This window comes from Microcebus murinus, chromosome 32 (genome assembly GCF_040939455.1).
Source record: "Microcebus murinus isolate Inina chromosome 32, M.murinus_Inina_mat1.0, whole genome shotgun sequence".
NCBI classification, from domain to species: domain Eukaryota; kingdom Metazoa; phylum Chordata; class Mammalia; order Primates; family Cheirogaleidae; genus Microcebus; species Microcebus murinus.
Window position 1 is genome coordinate 2919416 of NC_134135.1, and position 22198 is coordinate 2941613.

At 53.1% G+C, this 22198-nt stretch overlaps 1 protein-coding gene across 1 annotated transcript; it reads right to left on the minus strand.

Annotated features, from left to right (window-relative positions):
- On the minus strand, positions 1–18179 carry CACNG8 (calcium voltage-gated channel auxiliary subunit gamma 8). The gene is made up of 6 exons (XM_012770846.3): positions 18174–18179; positions 17095–17173; positions 13774–14121; positions 4737–4820; positions 3321–3461; positions 1–1045 (listed from the first exon to the last, which is right to left on the minus strand). Exons 1-6 carry the CDS (start codon positions 18177–18179, stop codon positions 312–314), a joined length of 1392 nt encoding a protein of 463 aa, XP_012626300.3. The 3' UTR covers positions 1–311.
- Between the last annotated feature and the right edge of the window lie 4019 nt (positions 18180–22198).

Consider the following 22198-nt stretch of genomic DNA (forward strand, 5'->3'; position numbering starts at 1 on the left):
ATTAAAAAGAAAACATCTCAAAACTGCAAAAAACACCATGGCCCTCCCCCCTCCCCCTAAATCCCACAGAAAAATAAAACACGACGCTCCCTCTCAAAGGCCCCCTCCCTTCCCTTTCCCCTCGCTCGGGGTCCCTGCTTCGGAGGGTGGGGGCGCTCCCCAAGCCCGGGGTGGGGACGGGGTGCGGGGAGGGCCAAGCAGTCTCCGGCGCGCTCGCGGGGAGGGCGGGGCGTCCCGACCCCGGCAGCCTGGTTGCACGCGCGCCCGCGCACGCGCCCCGCACACGCCCCCCTCGGCTCCCGGCCGCGCCCCTACACCGGCGTGGTTTTCCTGTTGAGCGTGTTGGTGTTGGAGGCGGCGGCCTCCTTGGCCAGGGTCCCGGGGGTGGGCGCGGCGGGCGCGGGGGGCGCGGGCGCGGGCGCGGAGGGCGGCCCGGTGACCGTGACCGTCACGCCTCCGCCCGCCTCCTTGGGGAAGGCGTTGTGCAGCGTGAGGAAGCCGGACGCCGCCCCGCGGTCCCGCTCCGCGCCCGCGCCCGCGCCGCCCGCCGCGCCGCCGTAGGCCCCCACGCCGCCGCCGGCGCCCGCCAGCCCCGCGGCCACGCTGCCCTTGGACGGGTCGCGGCTGAGCGTGTACATGGAGATGTCCGTGGAGGCGAAGCCCGGGCCGCCCGGGCCGCCGGGAGACGCGTCCCGCGACGGCGACGGCTCGCTGGAGCGGGAGCTAGAGCGGGAGCGGCGGCGGTAGCGGAAGCGGTAACTGGGCAGACGGAGGATGGCCGAGGGGCCGCTCCCGCCACTGCCGCCCGCGCCCCCGCCGGCCTTGAGCAGGTCCGAGCGGGACTGGCAGTGCGCCTCGCGGCTGCGCTCGATGTAGATGTTGACGGCCAGCACGCCGATCACCTCGGCCAGGATGAACGACAGCCCGCCGAAGTAGAAGGACCAGCCGTACGAGTAGTGGCTTTTCTTCTCCTCGTCCCGCTTCGGGCCCGGCTCGCCCGCGTTGGCCGAGATGTACACGATCACGCCGATGATGTTGCTCAGGCCTGGGCGGGATGGGCAGACGGGAGCCTCGAGGCCACGCCCGGCCCCGCCCCGCCCCGCCCGCCCCGCGGCCCGCACCGTGTGTCCCCAAGGCCCCGCCCCGCCCCGCGGTCCGCACCGTGTGTCCCCAAGGCCCCGCCCCGCGGCCCGCACCGTGTGTCCCCAAGGCCCCGGCCCGGCCCGCCCCGCCCCGCCCCGCACCGTGTGTCCCCAAGGCCCCGGCCCGCCCCCGGGTCGCAGCTCCATCCCTAGGTGCTCCAGGCCCCGCCCGAATGGGCTGGGCCCCACCTGGATGGTCTAAGCTCCACCCAAGATGGCCTGAGGAACCTTGGGCCTCAAGGCCACATGCAGCCCCCCAGATCCCCAAGTGCAGCCCCTCAACCGAATCCAAATCACTTTTAAAAGGATTTGTTCTCTAAAATGTGGATTCAGTCAAAAGGCCTCATTCTAGGATCCAGAAGGCCACATGTGGCCCCAAAGCCGCAAGTTCCCCACCCCTCCACTGCTAACCAGCCCAAGCCCCACCTCTGCTGGCCTAAATCCAGCCCTGGCTGGTCTAAACTGCCTCAGGTGGTCTGGGGCCTACTTCCCATTGGTCTAAACTCCAGCTCCAGGTGGCCCAAATGGGCCAGACACCAGCCTGGACCATCCAGAGCAAGCCCTGTCCTAGACGGTCAAAACTTTCCCAGCTGCTACTGGCCTTGCCCAAGGGTGGCCTGCCCCGCATCCCAAGTAGCCCCGCCTGCTAGTCTAGGCCCCACTCCTATGGTCCAGACCCCATCCTGGATGGTCTAGACCTTGGCTGGCTCAAGTCCCACCTCAGATTGTCTAAACTCCATGGCCGGTTGGTCCAGTCCCTGCCCCAAACAGGCCAGACAGGGCTCTGAATAGCCCAGGCCCTGCCCCCAGACAGCCTAGGCCTCACCTCTGCTGGTCTAAAGCCTGCCCCAGGGGCCTAGGACCACCCCAAGATGGCCTAGGCCCAACTCCAGCTAGCCAAGGCCTGGCTTCTGCTGGTCTAAAGCCCACCCCGGCTGGTCTAAACTGCTGCCCCAGTTGTCCAGGCCGTACTCCTAGACGGCCTAACCCCAGCTAGTCCAGGCTCTGCCTTGACTGGTTCAAAATCTACCCTTGAGGAGATGGTTTCAGCCTGAGTTTCCAGGCCCTACCCTAGTTAGTCTAACCACCCTCAACGTTATGAATCTGGATTCTGGGTTCTCCTCAGGTCCTACCCCTCTGCTCCTTTGAACTCTGTTAACGATGTAATCCTGCTAACTCCCTAGGCCTTACCCATTACTGATCTAACTCTCCCTTCATGATACAATCCCAGCCTGGGCATCTATTCTAGGTCCTCCCCTGCTGGTCTAAAATTTGCCCTTAATACATCAGGTCCCCTCCCTCAGTCCTAGGCCCCTCCTCCAGTTTGGCAAGGCCTGCCTCCTGCAGGTCTGGGCCAGCCTCCTGCCTCTACCCCAGGTCCAGCTAGGCCCGCCTTTCAGGTCCTCCACACCCCGCAGCTGGGGAGCTAGACCCGCCCAAAGCACAGCCTGCTCTATAAATACGCGAATTCCTCCTCACTCTTCCCTGTAGTCACCCCTTCAAAAGAGTTGTGCCCCTGGAATTTCCCCGCGCTAGGCATTTAGGGTAGAAAGGCGGTCCTCCCCCTCAAAGACATGCCTCTTGAGTTGGTCTGGGCCCCCTGCCTCCTGAGTCTTCAGTCCTGTCTCTGCTAGTCTAGGTCCTAGCTCTGGAGGTTTGGCCTTGGTCCGTCTCTCGAATCAGCCAGTTGACTCTCTGTGCCCTGCACGACATAACCTCTCCCCTTCTGACTTTTCCAGGCATCACCCCTTCTTAGCTAGCGAGGAGCACAGGCCTGCTCAGCCTTCCTGGCCCCGCCCCTTCTTGGATCCCCACCGTCTATGAGGCCCCGCCCCTTGCAGCAGGCTCCTCCCCCTCGGCTTGCAAATCTTTCTCCGTCTTCTGGCCCCGCCCCCGAGCCTCAAGGTCCCACCCCCTCCCCCAAGCTCCTCCCTTTCCGTCTCCGCACGGCGGGCGTCAGAACCTGAGCGCGCCGCTTCCCAGGTTGAGCGAGCGCCAGACACCTGTGTGCGCGGGCTCACCCTGGGAAGACGGCGCCGAGACTACACCTACTTACCCAGCGGGTGGCCTAGGGAGCCTGGGAAGAGCCGGGAAGGCTCCGGGCCCCCCGGGGGCGCTGGGCAGGGTCGCTCTGCAGACACACGCACACACTCGCCGCCCCCTCCCGCTGCCTCTCACCTGCTGCCACGAACAGGATCCCTGCGCCCAGGATGATGTTCCTCTTGGACTTGTAGACGCGCGAGGCCGCCACGCACACGCCCCCGAGCAGCAGCAGGATGGCGCTCAGGATGGGGAAGATGCTGGAGGCGCGGACAACTCCTGCGGAGGGGCAGGGAACGAAAAGGGGACGAGCGAGGGAGCGAGGCGGTCAGACGCGGCCCTGCGCCCCCCGCCCTGCGCCCCCCGCCCCGCCGCGTCCCGCCCGCCCCGCGGCGCCTCCTGCCTGCTCTCGTCTCGCATCTTTTCTGCCAGTTCTCTAATTCTCCCCATCAGCCTGTGTTCTGGTTGTTTTAAATTTTTTGCCCCATTCCCTTCGCTTTTTAAAATTTCTCTAGTTTTCGGTTTTATTCCCCATGTCTCCTTTTTCTTTGTCCTTTTCTTTCTTCCTCGGGCTTTCTCTCTCCTGGCACGTTTCCCCCTCTTTATTTCTCTAAATCACTCTCCCCCTCTATTTTTCTCTCAACTTTTCTATGGATCCTCCCTTTCTTTTTCTTTCTCACCCTTCCCTTCCTCTCTGCTGAGAATTTCTTTCTCCAGAGTCCTCTTTCTATCAGATCCCTTAATACCTCTCTCCACCTTTTCTGCCTCACTTCACCTCTCTCTGGGTCTCTCTGCCCCCACCCCATATCCCTCCCCCTCCCCTCTTTTCTGCCCGGCTTCATTTATCCTCTGGGCTTCTCTTCTCTCTCTTCTTTCTCCCCCCCCCAATTCCTGCCTGGCTTCATCTACATTTCTGGGCTTCTCTTCTTTCTTCCCCCCTCCCTCCCTCTGGTCTGCTCTTTCCCCCTGCCCTCTATTCCTGGCTTCATCTGTCTTTCTGGCTTGCTCTCCCTCTCTACCCTCTTTTCCTCCTTCCTTCTCTCTCCCTTTTTCATTCTCTCTCTCTCTGTCTCTCCCGTCCTTTCCACCCACCCCTAAAACCCCAGGCAACCAGATTTTGCGATTTCTGAGCCTGGCTGAGGCCGCAGCCAATCATCATTCGGGATTTGCCGCGTTCTCAGGGTAGCCACCAATCGCAACACAGGCTTTCCCAGCCAGCTCTAGAGAGTGGCCAGTCCCCGCTGCACATTGCCCCACAGCCCCAGGAAGCAGTGGCCAATCCCAGCCCCGGAATCTATAACCAGTCACAACGCACAGTTGCCGCGAATGCCAAGGAGAGCAAGGCGGCCAATCAGCACCGAGGAGCCCCCTTGGCCCGCCCCAAGGTGAGAGGAGGGGGCGGGAGAGAGACCACTGGGCCAATAGGGAAGCAGGATCTCAGCATCTGGACTGGGCTGGCTGGGAAGCTAACCTCTGCGTGTCGATCCAAGTGCGGGGTCCCAGGCCTTTCTCCCGCCCCGCCCGCCACCCCGTCCTGTCCTGACCCTCACGTACGGAGTAGATACTCCGCGCTGTCATGGTCGTAGTCCGTGTCCTCCGGGAAGTGATTGATCTTCACGCAGACACCTCTTTTCAATCCTGGAGGAGGGGAATGGGGTTGTGGGGGTGGGGACTTCAGAGTTGGGGGCGGGGCAACCCCCAGTGAGAGAAGACCTCCCCTTCCCCAGACCAATTCTCTCTGGGCTTATTGAGAGGCAAGATGTCCTGGTTGCTGAGCCTGTCTCGTGATTTGGGACAAACTTTCAACCTCTCTGGTCTCAGTTTCCCCACCTGTTTCAAAAATAAAAGGAAAAGAGAGGGGAGCTAGTATCTTTCCAGCACCCACCACAAGGTCACAAGGACCTTTACCCTGTAACCTAGGCTAACTTACTCAGCCACTTTGGGCTTAGGCTTCCCCTCTATAAGAAAGGGGTGTTGGCTTCAACAACCTCAAGGCGCCTTTCAGACTCTGAACTTGTTGGGAAGTGTTAAAGTGCGTTGGTAAACGGGAAAGGCCTGCGGAGGGCGATGAGGACTACATTTCCCATGAGGCGCTGTGAAGTCTTGAATCCAATTGAGAGGCGAGCAGCCCCAGTGGGTCATGGGAGTTGTAGTCTCTTCAGTCCTGTGTCTAGAGTGGGATTCCTAGTGTCTTTCTGCACGGAATGTAGAAACCTCTGGAAAGACATGGAGTGGCTGAAGCAAAGAGAGACGTTTCAAGGCCTGGAGTACGTCTCTAGGGTCATGCAGTCTCAGCCCCTACCTCCATCCCAAAATCCCCTCCTAAGGTGTTGGTCTTCACCTATCTTCTCATCTTTGGGACCAGTTTCTGTTTTACTACCTCTAGCACATAGCTGGAGAAAATAAATATAAATGTAAGTATGAAATGTTTAGTTTTCTCAACTCTCCAAGCTTCCCCCAATCTCCAGGGCTTTGCCCATGCTGTGGAACATTCCATTCACATTCTTTGCTGATGTGATACTTACCCTGCAGCGGGCAGCTCAGGGGACACCTTTGTGTGGAAGTTTCCCTAGATACACACACACACATGCTCACTCTTCCCACCAGAGTTGGGTCAGTTTCCTGTTCTGGGGTGCTCTCTAGGACATGCATCATGTTGATTTATGATCTTCTTTGTCCTCGGCAAGCAGGGAATTCCTGGAGAGGGGTAGGGCAAGGGGGTCCCATCCCTCACTGTCCCTAGCATTGCCTGGTAGGAGGCTTGGCACACAGGAGGCCTCAAGAAATGGGTGTTGAATGAATGAATGAAATAATGAATGAATATAAGCATAGCAGAAAGGGAGGTTAGAGGCAGACCATGATGGGCAAAGGAAAGCAGGGGAAAAAATGGGGATAAAGAAAAGAATTGGGAAGAATGTCCATAAGACAGTGAGTAATAGAACCAAGATCTAACGTGTGTTATGTGCTTCCTAAGTGGATTAACTCATTCAGTGCTCCCAAGAGTCCCATGAAACATAATGTTGTTGGTGTTGTCTGGTGGCCAAATGTTAGATTTCAGAGTGTCTCCACCACTTCCTTATTCTGTGTCCTTGTTGGCATTATGTAGGCCAACTTGCTTCAGTTCCCTCACCTATAGGAAACAGATAATAGGACCTACCTCACAGGGTTATTGTGAGGCTTGGATCCAGGTAAAGAGATTTAGCATTTTGCCTGGAACACAATTAAGTGCTCAGTTGATAGCAGTTTATATCGTACCCATTGCCCAGATGTGGAAACCAAGGCACAGAAAAGTTTCATCAAATCACAGCTGATGGATGATGAAAGCAGAAGTCAAACACACATCGTAAATGTAAGCATCTGGGCTGTTTGCCACTGTGTTACCAGCATCTAGAACAAGTGCTTACCAAGTATTTTTAATGAAAGAATAGCTCAATGGGCCAACAAGCACACGAAAAGATGCTAAACATCACTAATCATTAGGGAAGTGCAATCAAAAGCACAATGGGATACCGTCTTATACCCATTAGGATGGCTACTATAAAAAAAAAAACCAGAAAATAAAATAACGAGTGTTGGCAAGGATGTGGAAAAATTGGAACCCTGTGCACTGTTGGCAGGAACGGTGCAGCAGCTATGGAAAACAGTATGGAGGTACCTCAAAAAATTAAAAATAGAACTACCATATGATCTAGCAATCCCACTACTGGGGATATACCCAAAAGAACTGAAAGCAGGGACTCAAATAGATATTTGTACACCTGTGTTCATAGTAGCATTATTCACAATAGACAAAAAGTGAAAACACCCAAATGCCCGTTGACAGATAAATGGATAAACAAAATATGGTCTGTACATACAATGGAATATTATTCAGCCTTTAAAAGGAAGGGAATTATGACATGTGCTGTAGCGTAGACATTTATGACATGTGCTGTAGCGTAGACATTATACTTGCAGACATTATACTAAGTCAAATAAGCTGGTAACAAAAAGACAAACGCTTTATGATTCCACTTATATGAGATACCTAAAATAACCAAATTAACAGAGAGTAATCAAATTCACAGAAAGTAGAATGGTAGTTGCAAGGGATGAAGGTGAGGGTAGGTAATGCAGGGTTGTTTATTGGTACAGAATTTCAGTGTTGCAAGATAAAAAGAATTTTGGAGATTGGCTGCACAACAATGTGAGTACACTTAACACTACTGAAGTGCATACTTAAAAATGATTAAGTTGGTAAATTTGTGGCCAGGTGCGGTGGCTCACGCCTGTAATCCTAGCTCTCTGGGAGGCCAAGGCAGGCGAATTGCTCAAGGTCAGGGATTCAAAACCAGCCTAAGCAAGAGCGAGACCCCATCTCTACTATAAATAGAAAGAAATTAATTGGCTAACTAATATATAGAGAAAAAATTAGCCGGGCATGGTGGCGCATGCCTGTAGTCCCAGCTACTCGGGAGGCTGAGGCAGCAGGATTGCTTGAGCCCAGGAGATTGAGGTTGCTGTAAGCTAGGCTGACGCCAGGGCACTCACTCTAGCCTGGGCAACAAAGCGAGACTCTGTCTCAAAAAAAAAAAAAGATGGTAAGTTTGTGTTATGTGTAATTTACCACAGTTTTTAAAAAGAATGAATGAATGAGCATACAATTCCCAAGTGCAAACTCTTACCCATGAGCACTTCCATCATGGTGTGTGGTAGGTAAGATTGTGGACTCAAGTTCCCTCTTTTCTTCAACGGGATCATAGTACTCCTCTTGAAACATTAGTGATAATTAAATGAGATTGAGCATGCAAACCACATGGCACGCAGGATCTCTCAGCAGATTAGTGGTGACAGTAAGAATGATAACTAGCACTCACTGAGAGCTAACCATGCACCAGGCACTTCTCTAAGCATTTGATGGGTAGTTAATTAACTCACTCAATCCTTAGGCCAAACCCTGGAAGGTAGACAGTTGAATGGATAAACTGCCTTTACAAATGAGGAAACTGAGGCACAGAGAGTTGAAGAAGTTGCCCATCTAGAGATTAAGTCATGGGGAGGAGGTTCGAGCACAGCTCAGTTTGGGAGCTCTGCATATTCAAGACAGTAGAGTGTGGTGGCTATGGTGGTTATTTGAGCCTGGGCCCCATAATCAAACTCTCTGGACTTTTCACCCTGATGCTGCCACTTCCCAGCTGTGTGGTTTTTGGAACCCGACTGTCCATGGGCCTCTGCTTCCTCATTGGGAAAATAACTTTGTATGATTTCAGTGAGATTTCAATGAAAGTGAAGCACAGAATACAGGGTAGTTGCGTCCTACGCCTGCACCGATTGAGCTAGGAGCTTTTTCCGTGCAAGGATGGTGCTGTCCTTACCCCGCCCCCCTCAGCTTTGTTTCGGCAAGGACATGTGAGAACTGGGATCCACCCTGCTCTGCCCCTCACATGCTGGGTGGCCCAGGCTGAGTCACTTCCCCTTTCTGGCCATCAGCTTCCTGCTAATAATACCTTCCCCCTGGCACAATTGTGAGGATTCAATGAGGTAATAAGGCAGGGAGAGCGCTTAGCACAGGGGCTTTACATAGTCAGCGCTAATAAACAGGGCTGCGGGTCCAGGTTCTTGAGTCCTGACAGAGGACCTGGGCGTGCAGCTCAAATCCCTTAGGAGGGGCCTTAAGCTGGGCTGTCCCATGTGGATGCCACCAGCCCCGAGTGGCTCTGGAGCACTTGTAATGTGGCAACTGAGATGTACCTTGAGGGTAAAGTATGTACTAGATTTCAGACTCAGAATGGAAAGAAAAAAAGAGAGAGTGACAGAGAATGTATGATATTTCATTAACAATGTTTTATATTGATTACACACTCAAATGATAATATTTTGGCTGTGCTGGGTTAAAGAAAATATATGGTCAAGTTCACCTGTTTCTTTTTTATCTATTTTAATGCAGCTACTACAAAAATGTTCATTGTCTTATGTGGCTCATGTTATATTTCTGTTGGGCCGTGCTGGACTAGGGGCTGGGACTTCTGGTTATCAGGGAGGAAGGACTCAGGGCTTGGTCACCCGCATTCCTAAAAATAAGAAGAACACAGCAGCACAAGCAGCAATAACAACAAAATCTAAAGTACATAATCTAGCCCTTACTCTATGCCTGCAATCCTTTTAAAGACTTTGCACATTTTCTGCCATTAATTTACAATCATAGATGGAAAAAAAAAAGACTTTGCACATATGAACCCATCAAATCCCTCCCTGACCCTAGGAGTTAGGGGCTATTGTGACCTTCATTTTCCGATGGTGGAAATGAGGGACAGAGATGTTAAAAATATGGCTGGAGGTCACCCTGTGGGACGTGACAGGCAGGAGCTACACCAAGTCAGTCTTGTTCTCAGTTTGCATCTCAACCATTACATTCTCTGCATTTCTCAGAGAGATGCCCCAAAGGAAGCTGGAGATTGAGCCCAAGAATTCCCAGGGGCACAGTGACTTCAGGAGGCCATGGCTCAGGGGCTCCAGTTTCTATATTTCTGGAACCCAGATGGGCTGAAAGTGGGTGGGTTTGTCGCTTTGTTCTCTGGGGGAAACAAAACAGACCTGCATTCAAATCCAGACCCTACTGCGTGTTAGCTATGTCACCTTGGGTGAGTTACTTCATTTCACTGAGCTTTAGCTTCCTCTTCTAGAAGATGGGGGTAATCATAGTACCTACTTTGCAGGGTTATTGTGAGTATTCAGTGACAAATGAATGACAATTATAGGAACAATAAAGTCAGCCTTCCTTCCTCCCCTCCTGGAAACACTGACTTCCTTTGGCTTCCAGGACACCCACTTACCCAGTTTCCCCAAACCTGTAGCTTTCTCAACTCCCTTTGGTGGCCTCTTGTTTCAATAGGGGGCTGGCTCTGGCTTCAACCCTGCAACTACTTTTTTGATTTGTTTCTGTCTCCTCTCCTCTAAGTGACTGCATCCATTCATACGCTGATGACCCTCAAATTTATATTTCCAGTCCCACTCTTCCCAGAGCCTTAACCTCAAACATCATCTCTCTAACAACCTAGATCAGGGGTCAGCAAACTACAGCCCACCGGCCAGATCCAGCTAAGAATGAGTGCGACATGTTTTAAATGACTGAGAAAATATCAAAGACGAGGACGATCTCATGGCATGTGAAAATTACATGAAATTTATAAGCGAAGTTTAATTAAAACACAGCCATGCTCACTCACTTAGGTATTGTCTCTGATTGCTTTTCTGAGTAGTTGTGACAGAGACTGTATGCTCCACGAAGCCTAAAATACTTACCGACATGCAACTTTATAGGCCCTTCACTCTGCTGACTCTTGTCCTCGTGTTATCTTTCAGGCATCTTAAGTTTAACATGTCTAAAACTGAGCCCATGATATATCTCCTTTAATTATAAACCTGATTAAGAGAAAATAAAAGGGCCTGGGCGCTGTGGCTCATGCCTGTCATCCTAGAACTCTGGGTGGCCAAGATAGGAGGATCACTTGAGGTCAGGAGTTTGAGACAAGCCTGAGCAAGAGGGATACCCCGTCTACTAAAAATAGAAAAAAATTAGCCAGGCAACTAAAACTAGAAACAAAAAATTAGCTGGCCATGATGGTGAGCGCCTGTAGTCCCAGCAACTTGGGAGGCAGAGGCAGGAGGATCGCTTGAGCCCAGGAGTTTGAGGTTGCTGTGAGCTAGGCTAACGCCATGACACTCTGCCCAGGGTGACTGAGTGAGACTCTGTCTCAAAAAAAAAAAGAAAATAAAAGGAATAAAGTAGGGGAACACTTATTCTATTTTATGAAACGAAGTGTTACCTGATAAAAATAAAATCCATTATAAAATAAATAAAATAAAATACTCCCTTTTCCATCTTATGCATGGCTACCCCCTGCTCAGGGGCTCAGGCCAAGGCCTTAGAGTGGTGATTCTCGACTAGGGGAATTTTATCCCCCAGGGCACAGTTGGCAATGCTCAGAGACGGTTTACAATTTTGGTTGCCACAACTGGGAAGGTTGCTGCTGGCATCTAGTGGGTACAGCCCAAGGACGCTGCCCAACATCCTACAATGCACAGGACAGGCCCCGCCACCCAGAATCATCCATCCCAAAATGTCAGCAGTGCTGGGGTTGAGAAATCCTCCTTTGAAGACATCCCTGAGTCTTCTGGCTCTCCTATCCTACAACTGCTCCATCAGCAATTCCTGCCCACACTGGCTCCAGAATATACTATGAATTCAAACCACTTCCCAAACTCTGTTGCTCCCACCCTAGGCCAACCACCTCCTGTTGTCTCATTTGCCTTCCCCTCAGTCATTTCCCAACACAGCCGTTGTATTAAAATTTAAATCAGCTCATACTACTCCTCTGCTCAAGAACCTTCAATGGCTCCCATCTCAAAGTGTAAAGCAAAGTCCTTTCTAGGATATACAAGAACTTGTGAGATTGGGACCGTGTTACCTGTTTGACTGAACCTCCCATGATGTTCCCCCTCTCCCCATCACCCACTCTGCCCTGGCCACGCTGCCCTCCCACTTGTGGTCAAACACACAGGCACACTCCTACTGAGGTCCTTTGCACCTGCGCTTCCACAGCCCAAAGTACTTTCCTCCAGATATCTACGTGTCTCCACTCCTTTTAGATGTCCTTTCAAATGTCGCCTGCTCAATGAAGCTTTTCCTAGCTTCCTTATCTACTTCCCACATGTGCCCCTGACACTTGCCCTCCCCTCCCCTACTTCTTTTCCTCCTTAGTGCTCAGTTCTATCACTCTGTTTTATTTATTTATCTCCATTATTATCTGTCTTTCCCTCTAGAATAGAAGATAGATAAAGACAGGGATATTCACCTGGTTGTTTTTCCCCCCACTGAACCCAGAACAATGCCTGCCACTCAGTACAAACTCAGTCAAAATTGGTTGTTGCATGACTGAATGCCATACACTGTCCTAAGGGGTTCATGATGGGAGCCCCCACACTTGGCTCTGTGCCTGGTGCTTGGTCAGACCAGTGACTGGACATGAGCTCAAACATCCACAAGAGGAAGAAAGCAACATCAAGAGAGAGGTGGCGGGGAGGGGGGGATGTGAGACAATAGGGAGCGGAGGGGACTGCAGAGAAATGGAGCCCCCACCCACGCCTGCTCTGAAGACGCAGAGCCCCGTGGTCAGGGTGCAAGGCAGGCCGGCGTTGTCAGATCTCTGACAGCTCCAAAGAAGCCGGAAATCAGATCTACAATGTGACGTCTCCCTGTTTTTAAATGATGGCAATGGATTCAGATTTTTGGTTTCAGTTTGAAACACTCCACACGCCAGACAGGGGGCATCTGCAAATCCCATCCATCAGATATGAGTTCGCCTCTTGGCTCTGCCCCTTTTCCCAGCTGGGCAACCTTGGGCAAGAGGCTTAACCTCTCTGAGCCTCGGTTTCCTCATCCCCAGCAGGAAGGTGGTGCCCACCTCATAGGACTAAAGGAGACAATGTTCCTGGCTTGTGGTGCGTGCTCAGCAAAACAGAGAGGAAGGGACAGGAGGAAAAGAGGGGAATGAAAAAGAGGTGAAGAGAGTCCAATCTTTTGGTGCGGGGGCGGGAGAACATCGGGACTGTGAGTCCCGCTCCTTCATGTCGCAGGCGGGGGCTGTGCGGCTGGAACGGAGAAGTAGCGGTCACACGGGGCACAGATGCGCCCAGGACTCCTGCTTCCCAGCCCGGCCTCTGAGCCCCGCGGGGAAGAAGCACTGGCTGGGAGTGGGCGAGCGAGTGAAGGAGAGTGAAGGAGCGGAGAGGGCAGGAGTCTCAGAGACGCGGGGGGGGGGGGGGAGGGACCCAGAGGGGTCCAGCTGGGACAGAGGGGAAACAGGACGGAGGGGAAGAGCAAAGATGGAGATGGTAAGACGCAGCGGGGCCAGGAGAGAGGAGCTTTCGCGGCGAGCAAGGAGGCGTGGACGCGTGAGAAGCAGGAAGCACGAGTGGAGTCGAGGGGGGACCGAGTGGACCCGTCTGGAGGAGAGAGGAGGGAAAGGGCCAGGATGGCGGAGGCGGGAGAACGTCCTAAGTGGGGGGAGCTGATGGGGACAGACAACATCCACGGAGGAAAAGCAACGAGGGGGGAAAGGAGCGGTCATGAGTTGTGTGAGGGAAGACACGAAGTTGCCGAGGAGAGCGCAGCCAAAGAGGGGGCGGAGGAGACGCAGGACCGAGGACGGCAGGGACACCCCCAGGCCGGGAGCACGTGGGGAGGGCGGGCGCCGCGGAGATGAGATGAGATGAGGGGCGGGTGGGAGGAGGAGCGGGTCCAGACAGCCCCGAGAGGGGGGAAAGGGCAGAGGGCAGAGGGGAAGGGGGGCCGGCCTGGACGGAGGGAAGAGGGGCGCTGGGAGACGTGGGTGCGGGAAGATGAGACGAGGGACAGAGGGTGCAGAGAGGAGGGGGCGTCCCCCAGCAGTGGCCCAGGACGCGGCCAGGAGTTGAAGGCAGGGAGCGCGGCTGGGGTCTGCGTGGGACGGAGCAGGGGACACCGGCGGAGGCCCCGGGGCCGGGAGATGCAGGACCAGGCTCCGCGTCTTCTGGAGGGACGCGCGGCGGGGGCCTCCTGCCCGCACCCTACCTTCCAGGCAGCAGATCCTCCAGAGGCCCGAGTGCGTGAGGCCGCCGGGGTCCTTCTTCTCGGAGGAGCCGCCGCCCCCGCGGTGGGGGGGCCCGTCGTCGCCGGCCGTGAGGTTGGTGGTGTTGCAGATGAAGGCGCGCGTGTAGAGCCAGTAGTCGGTGCTGATGGCGATCGTCATGAGGCCGAAGGCGGCGAAGGCGCCCACCGTGGTCAGCAGCACCTGCACGCCCTTCTCGCACCACAGGCCCCTCTCCTCGTTCCAGCGCTTCAGCGACTCCAGTTTGACCACCGGCAGCCGGGGGGCCGCGGGCCACCACCGGGGCAGCGGGGGCGGGGCCGTGCCGGCGGCTGGGGGGGGTCACAGCGCAGGCGGAAGCGGGGGCCGGGGCCCGCGGGGCTGGGGAGGGGTCGGCGGCGGCGCGAGGCTGCGGAGGGACGGGGTCAGAGTGCGGCCATGGTCGGCGGCTGGCGAGGCAGGAGCGAGAGCGCGGTTAGAGCGCAAGGCGCAGGGACCTCCCCAGTGCCCGCCCCCGCCCCACTCGCAGAAACTATGCCTCGGTGGCAGGAACTCCTTCCACGCCGGTCCCCGCCGCCTCCCTCCTCGGCAAAGCTCCCTCTAGTACTGCCTTCCGCGCGACACAGTCGTCGCGCTAAGCCCGCTCGGAGAACCCCCAACGCACGAGCACGGCGCACGCTCCCCGGCTCCGCCGCCCCCCGCGCTCCCGGCCCGCGCCCGCCGGGGAAGCCGCCCTTCCCGCCCCCGCCGCCCGCCCGAGAGCCCCGTCGCGGTCCCCACGCCCTGCAGCCCTGCGCGGGTCCCCACTCTCTCCCCAGACGCGTCCCTCCACTCTGCCGCTGAGCGTCCCGCGTCTGCACCTGCTGGGACCTCTGCTGAGAGGAGCCCTTCCCCGTCGCCTCCCCAACTTTTCCGAGTCTCTCCACAGCTTACGAAGCCCCCACCATGCCACCACGTATGTGGAAATGAACTCCACCAGCCCCTCCCGTCTGTTTTGTCATTCAGTGACTCTAAGTTGTCTCCTACAATCTCCTCCTTTTAAGAAAAATAAATCTCTCAATTCCTCCTCAGCCTTATAAAAAAAAGAAAAGAAAGGAAAGGAGCTGACCCTCCCTCCTCGCGCAACTGGGACTAACCAGACCACCTCCTGGGCCCCGCGTGCAAACCCCCTTCCTCGCTCGGCCCAGGCCCCTGGGTGTCAGGCCAGGGGCTTGCAGCCCCCGACACACCTCGAAATCACCAGAGGACATTTACCAGTTCTGATGCGTGAGTCCCACCCGGGAGATTCCGACGTACGTGCTCTGGGATGTGGCCTGAGCTTCTAAGTTTTTAAAGGCTGGGGCTGGGGGTGTCCTACTGTGCAGCTCGCGCAGCCCCAGTGGCCTGGAAGATGCCCCCGTGTCTCCACCACCCTCCCTCTCGCAGCCTCCACTGTCTCCCCACCGACCACTCACTCGCCACCCCTACTATGTCTTTGACTCAAGGAAACCCCCCCTTTCTCCCTTGCTTAAAAAAGTCTTCCGGATCTGCCCCCCCCCCTTACAACTTAGACTCATCATAACCATCGTTTTCTCCTCCATTAAGAAAAATTTCCTTCCTGAGCTCCACAGCATTTTCTACTCACAAGATTTTCCTCTAGACCCCAAATGTCTCTCCACTCCGAAATGTCCTGTTCTCTGGCCTGTGCTCCCATTGCGGGGAGTGCATTGCACCCCCAGTCTGCCCAGTATTCATTCCCCCCTTCCTCTGCCCTGCCACCATCTCCTCCTGCCTCCAGATCCCCTCCCTCAGCACACACAATCTTCAGCACCCAGGAGCCCCCCGACTTTAGGTCTCCCCAACTCACTGCCAGCCCCACTCTCTCTTCAACTTACAAGAAACCACCCTCCCCAACTTCTCTTCCATCAGAAAGGATCCCCTTGACTTCTGCCCACGTCCTCCTCCTGCTACAGCTCCCAGCTTCTCCTCTACCCAGAAAAGCCCCTCTGCAGGTCCCCACCAACCTCCCTTCTCGGGAACACACCCTCTGCCCCCCCCCACTTTCTACCTGTGCAGGAACACACGCTGTAACCCTGTAATCCCATCCTCTCTCGAATTTTAAAAGATCTCAACAGACTACACTTCTCAGAAAAATGGGATCCACGAGACTACAACTCTCTTCTCAATTAGGAATACTTTGCCACTCTGCACCCTCCCATGGTCCATTCATTTCCTGCTTCCACGTTATTCCCACCCCTGTGCCCCCAGCCCTGCCATTTCCACCTTACCCCAACTCTACTCCTGGGCATGTACTCCTTCCTCGCTTCCACCGCTTCCCCAGACTTCTTCCCCCAAATCCCCTACAGTTCCCCAGAAACCTCAGAGGAGGGGAAGGGAAAAACAAAAACAGAAAAAACCCTAGGTCCCAGTACAGGGTGACCTTGGCCTCCTAGTTTCTTCCCTGTCTCCACCCCCCTCCATCAGCTGGCCCCAGACTGGGTCTGCTCCCAGGAGGGGCTGTTGGAAAAGGTTGTCTATGGGGGGTGTCTCCATGGCAACTGGGCCTGGTGCCCCACACATTGTGTTCCCTCCCCCACCTCAACTCCTGCCTGCCCACACACAGCCCTTCCTGGGGCCACTGTTCCCCAGCGCAGCCACGGACACTGGCACCCCCCAGCCGCCCTCTCCTCAGCATGGGCCCCTTCCTCTCATTTCTCTCCAGACGCGGGGTTTCCTCTCCTGCTCTCTCAGCCTCCTGTCCCCGCATCTGTGCCCCTCACCACCAGCACTGCCACTTCCACCGTCTTAACAGATTTCTGCTTCCACCGGCCAGCCCATGACCCTGGGCCCCTAACAAGACTAGAGGGGAAGGGATGAGGAGGGAAAGGAGGGAAATTCTCCACCAAAAAAAAAAAAAAAAAATTGAAGATCTTTTCATTTTGTCAATTTGGGGGGACAATCTGTTTGGTTTTAGGGACTCTTCATTCAATCCATCTGTCAGAGGCTGCAAAGGAGGAGAGAGCAGAGGACCCCCAATTCTAAAGCTTCCGGATATGGGGGTCACCATCCTTTCTCCTTCTGAAGGGGACCAGCTCTTTTCTCCAGAATTGGGGGGGGGGCGGTCACAGAACCTTAATTCCTCATCCACCCACCTCCGATTAATAAAAAGATCTGTCTCACCTCTGTTGACGATAGGTCAACTCTCCGATGCACTGGGGAGGGGACGTCGAACCCCCCCGGCCGGCACCCCCCCCAGAAAAACCCTTTGGGCTCCCAATTCTCGCTGCGTCCCCCTCCCCCAGCAGTGAGGGACCCAGGCGTCCGACCTGGTTGGGGGACGGAGGTGAGGAGGCGAATGGGGAACGGGGCGTTGGGGGCAGGTTGCAGCTGAGGGGCAGCTCTGAGCTTGGGCCCCAAGGGAGTGAGGGTCGGGATATGGGGAAAAAAGGTGAGGAGACAATTTGGTTCTCGTGTCGCTGGGTAAAGTGCGGAGCTGGAGGACGAGAGGGAGGGAGCAGGGAGGGGGAGGGGAGCTGCTGAGGGATGGGGGAGCCACCGAGAGGAGAGGGATGGGGGGAAGGGAGGCGGTGGGGGGGCAGGGTCTGGGTGGCAGAAGGAAGCTGGGGAAAGAGAGCGATCCAGAGAGGGAGGGAGAGAGACAGAGAGAGAGACAAGGAGAAACGGAGAGAGAGAGAGACCCAGAGACCGCGAAACAGAAATGGGGGAGGGAGAAAATTGGGGGAGGCAGCGACTGGGAGCAGAAGGAAGTTGGAGAGACACACACACACAGAGAAATATCCAGAGAAAGAAGGGGACAGAGACAGAGACCCAAAGAGAAACCAAGAGACAGGGGGTGAGGTGGGGGATGGGGTGGGGGAGGCTTGGGGTACAGGAGAAGATGGGGGGGTCAGGATCTGGGTAACAGAAGGGAAGAAGAGCGAGGGAGAGAGTCATCCAGAGAGGGAGGAGGAGAGACAGATGGGGAGAGACAGACAGAAAGAGACTGCGAGGATGGGGGAGGGGGGCAGGGAAAGAGAGAGGGGGAGGGAGAGAAATTGGGGATGGGGGCAAGGTCTTGGTAGAGAGAAGAATGCTTTAGAGGGAGAAAAAATGCAGACAGAGAGAGAGGAAACAAGAGAGTAAATGCGAGAAATTTAGGATCGAAGGGTCTGGATGGCAGAAAGTACCTGGAAAGGCAGGTGCAGAAGAAGAGAAAGAGACCCAAAGAGAGAGATAGAGCGAGAGAGATGGAGACAGGAAGAGAGAGAGATCCAGAGAGCCAGAGACAGACATAGAGGCTGAGCAGGCACCAAAAGGCAGCCAGAGAAAAATAATGAGAGCGGGGGTCAGGCCCGGATGCGTTAAGGAGGTTAGCAATAAAGGATACCCCTGCCCCCTCCCCCACCCGCATCCCCGGCCCGGATCCCTACCCCCAACCCCATTTCAAAGCCGCCACCCCCACCCCCACTAGCCTCCATCTCTCTTCAGCATCGCTTGCCGCCGCCACCGCCTCTTCCTGTCGTCATAGCAACAGGATCCAGGCGCCCAGCCAAGGCTGGCAGCGGCGGCCGGAAATGAGGGGAGGGCCTTTTCAAAAGGACCCCAGGAATGCTCCCACTCCCACCGTCCAAGGGGAAGCTCAGCTTCCCAGGGTCTTCCCTCCGCTCCTCCTCCAAGCAGCGAGGGCAAAGGTTCCCCCCTAAATAAACGATATTAAATTTACCAGGATAGCAAGCCTTTTGACTTTTGACTTTCACCAACAAATTTTTTTTCCTTCTTACTTCCCTATTCACCCCTAATTCAAACCTGATGGGGAAGAAGAGGTAGAGTTAGAGTCTACCAAGATGGGAATGGGGCTGTGGAGGAGAACAGAATGTGAAAAGCTTGAGTGGGAATAATTCCTAAAGAAACCCATCTGGGATTGGGTTGGGGGGCTAGGTAGCAGTTTTGAGAAGCATGGATGAGTTGGATCTAGAACTAGCCAGTGGGCACAGGGTAGGACAACTTGAGGGGCAAATCTGAGAGGAGAGTCAGAAAGTTTGATCTTGTGTGAGTCTGAATCTCAGAGGCGGCCCTTAGCCACTGTGTCACCTTGGGCACAACACTTCTTCTTCTTCTTTTCTTACAGAAGTATGCGCACAACGGAAACACTTCTCTTCTAAACTCAGTTGCTCTTGCTTATAAAGAAGACATAAACTACCTCCAATTAAATGAGAGCATTGATGAGAGAAAGGTCTTTGCACATGGTTCTAGGTAAGCAGTTTTCTCAGGACTGGGTCCTCATGCAAATGTTATCAAACACTAAGAGATAGCCATGACTGATTGCAGGCAGTTCGCATGCTTCTTATCTCATGGAATTCGTACAGAATCCTTGCAGTGTGGGCACAATGTTCCCATATTTTATAGGTGAGCAAACTCTGAGATGTGTATGGTTGTGGGGGTGAAGGGTGGCCAGCAATAGGTGAACTTAACAGTCATTTAGCCCTACACAGCTTCACTGCTCTGTCCTGGGGGCTGGCAGAAGATAGAAATAACCTGTGTTCCTCTACATCTATTTACCGAATGTTTGCTCCTGCTGGTCTCTTCCCTTACAAGGACCTACGCTTTTAGTGCCCAGCACCTCACATTTCCACTGGAATTTCTTTATGTCAGTTCACTTACTTCTCACCCTGTTTCATGGGGGAAGGGAGTTTCCAGATGCATTCCAACACTCCTGGTTAAGAAGCAACAAACAAACAAACAAAACAAAAACACAGCCCCCAACTGAGGGAGCACTTAACTATTCTCTATATTTGAGAAATAGTTCTTCATCTTCTGCCCTTTTACCAGGGAGACGGATACAGTCAAAAATAATGATGACCAGTATAAATTGAACATTCCGTATTACAGACTCATGGTGGCTTGCAGGCATTGGATCAGTCTTCCAAAGAAGCAGTTTGTGTTATCAGCCCCCATTCTAAAGATGTGAAAACTGAGGCTGAGAAGTAAGTGATGTTGGTGGAAAGCTAAGTCAGGGCATGAGATTCCAGAGCATTTGCTGTTACAACTGCATTGGTGGAAACAGCTATGAAGATAATGTTTTAAAAGCCAGGTTTCTCAACCTTGACATTTTTGACATTTAGACTGGGTCATTCTTTACTGTGGGGACTGTCCTGTGCATTGTAGAACATTGATCAGCATCCCTGGCCTCTATCCATTAGATGCCAATAGCAGCCTCCAAATTGCACCCCCAAAATAGCATTTGGGACAACCAAAAATGTCGCCAGATATTTGTCCCTTGAGAGACAAAAATCACCTCTGGTTGAGAACCATAAAGTAAGTTAATTAGCAGGTAGGGGAACCTACTATATTTTATTTTAAATTAAAATATATTTCCTAATCAAATCAATATATGTCCATGTTTTTTTAGAAAAGGAAAAGAATCGGATGGTACACAAGGGATTATAATAAAAACAATTCAGCCTATTCCACCTCAAATCCTGTTCCTAATTGGCAAAGCCTTTTAACATTCTTAGCTGTTTCTTCTCTTATTTGCCTTGATATTCCTAAATAATAATTATCTTCTGATGTATCAGCATTATGCATTCTTTATAGATGTTTTTCTCTTATAGATTACTAGTTAATTCATATACACCTCACCCTACCCTCTCTTCCTCATCCTATGTTAGTTCTTTTATTGGATAATTTTCTAATCATGATTTCTTATTTCAACACTAAAGAGAGTATATCTCTTCTTTTTTTAACAGCTTTATTGAGATTGAATTCATATATCACACAATTCACCCACTTAAAGTTTATAATTCAATGGTTTTCAATTGCATAGAGTTGTGCAACCATCAATGGTAGATCAATTTTAGAACATTTTCATTAGCCCAAGGGGAAACTATGCACGCCTTAGGCATCACCCCCCACCCCCAGGCCTAGGCGATCACTAATGTACTTATCATCTATGTAGATTTCCCTATTCTAGACATTTCATAGAAATGGAATCATGCAACATATGGTCCTTTGTGGCTGGCTTCTTTCATTTAATGTAGAGTCTTCGAAGTTCATCCATGTCATAGCATGTGGCAGTACTTCACTCCTTTTTTGTGGCTGGATAATATTTTATGGTATGGAGATAGCACATTTTATCTATCCGTCCACCTACTGATGGGCATTTCAGTTGTTTCCACACATTGGCTATTATTAATAATGCTGCTGTGAACATCCGTGTGCAAGTTTCTGCATGAATATATTTTTTATATCTCTTGGGCATATACATGGCATTGGAATTCCCAGGTCATGTTTACCCTTTTGAGGAATGCTATAGCACCTCTTGACTTCATTTTGTAAGACAGAAATATTAGACTCACTGATCCACCCCTTCAGCTCATGGAAGAATCCATCCCAGAAGAAGCAGGTTATGGGATCTTCTAGATCTTACTCCTATATTTGCTCATATATATCCCTCTCACATTAACCAAGGCCTCCAGTGGGCTTGGCCCAGAGACCTAGAGATTGTAGACTCAGAGATAAGTTTGCTAAACCTCTTCCCTTAAGAAGGTCCTCCACTCAAGGCCAGGTGCGGTGGCTCACGCCTGTAACCCTACCTCTCTGGGAGGCCAAGGTGGGCGGATTGCTCAAGGTCAGGAGTTCGAAACCAGCCTGAGCGAGAGCAAGACCCCGTCTCTACTATAAATAGAAAGAAATTAATTGGCCAACTAATATATACAGAAAAAATTAGCCGGGCATGGTGGCGCATGCCTGTAGTCCCAGCTACTCGGGAGGCTGAGGCAGGAGGATCGCTTGAGCCCAGGAGTTTGAGGTTGCTGTGAGCTAGGCTGACGCCACGGCACTCACTCTAGCCTGGGCAACAAAGTGAGACTCTGTCTCAAAAAAAAAAAAAAAAGAAGGTCCTCCACTCTCACCTCCAAGATTCCCACTCCCTGATGTGCATACCTGGTAGAGCCTCCTGCCCTTGGTGTACCTCCACGATTAGGTGATGTCACAGGGCAAGTGTCATGATTTTGCAGATATAATTAAGGTCCTTAATTGGTTGTCTTGAGTTCATCCAGAAAGAAATGATTGTGTGTGGGACTGACCTAATCAGGTGATCTCTCAGAAGAGGATCAAGAAGATAGATTCCAAACAAGACAGAGTCTCTCAATGTCCTTGGAGAAGCAAAATGCCACATTGTGACAAAGACCTGAGAGTGAGCTACAACTGGCAGCAAAAAACCAGAGACCTCTGTCGAACCGCCACAAGGAATTGAATTCTGCTCAACTTGTGGGGCTTGGGAGTAGATCTCTCACTAGTCCGGCTCCCAGATGAGGACACAGCCAAGCGACATCTCGATTTCAGCCTCGTGGGACCCTGCGCTGAGGTGACGTTATGCCGTGCTGAACTCCTGATCCACGGAAACTGCAAATTAATAAACATGTGCTGTTT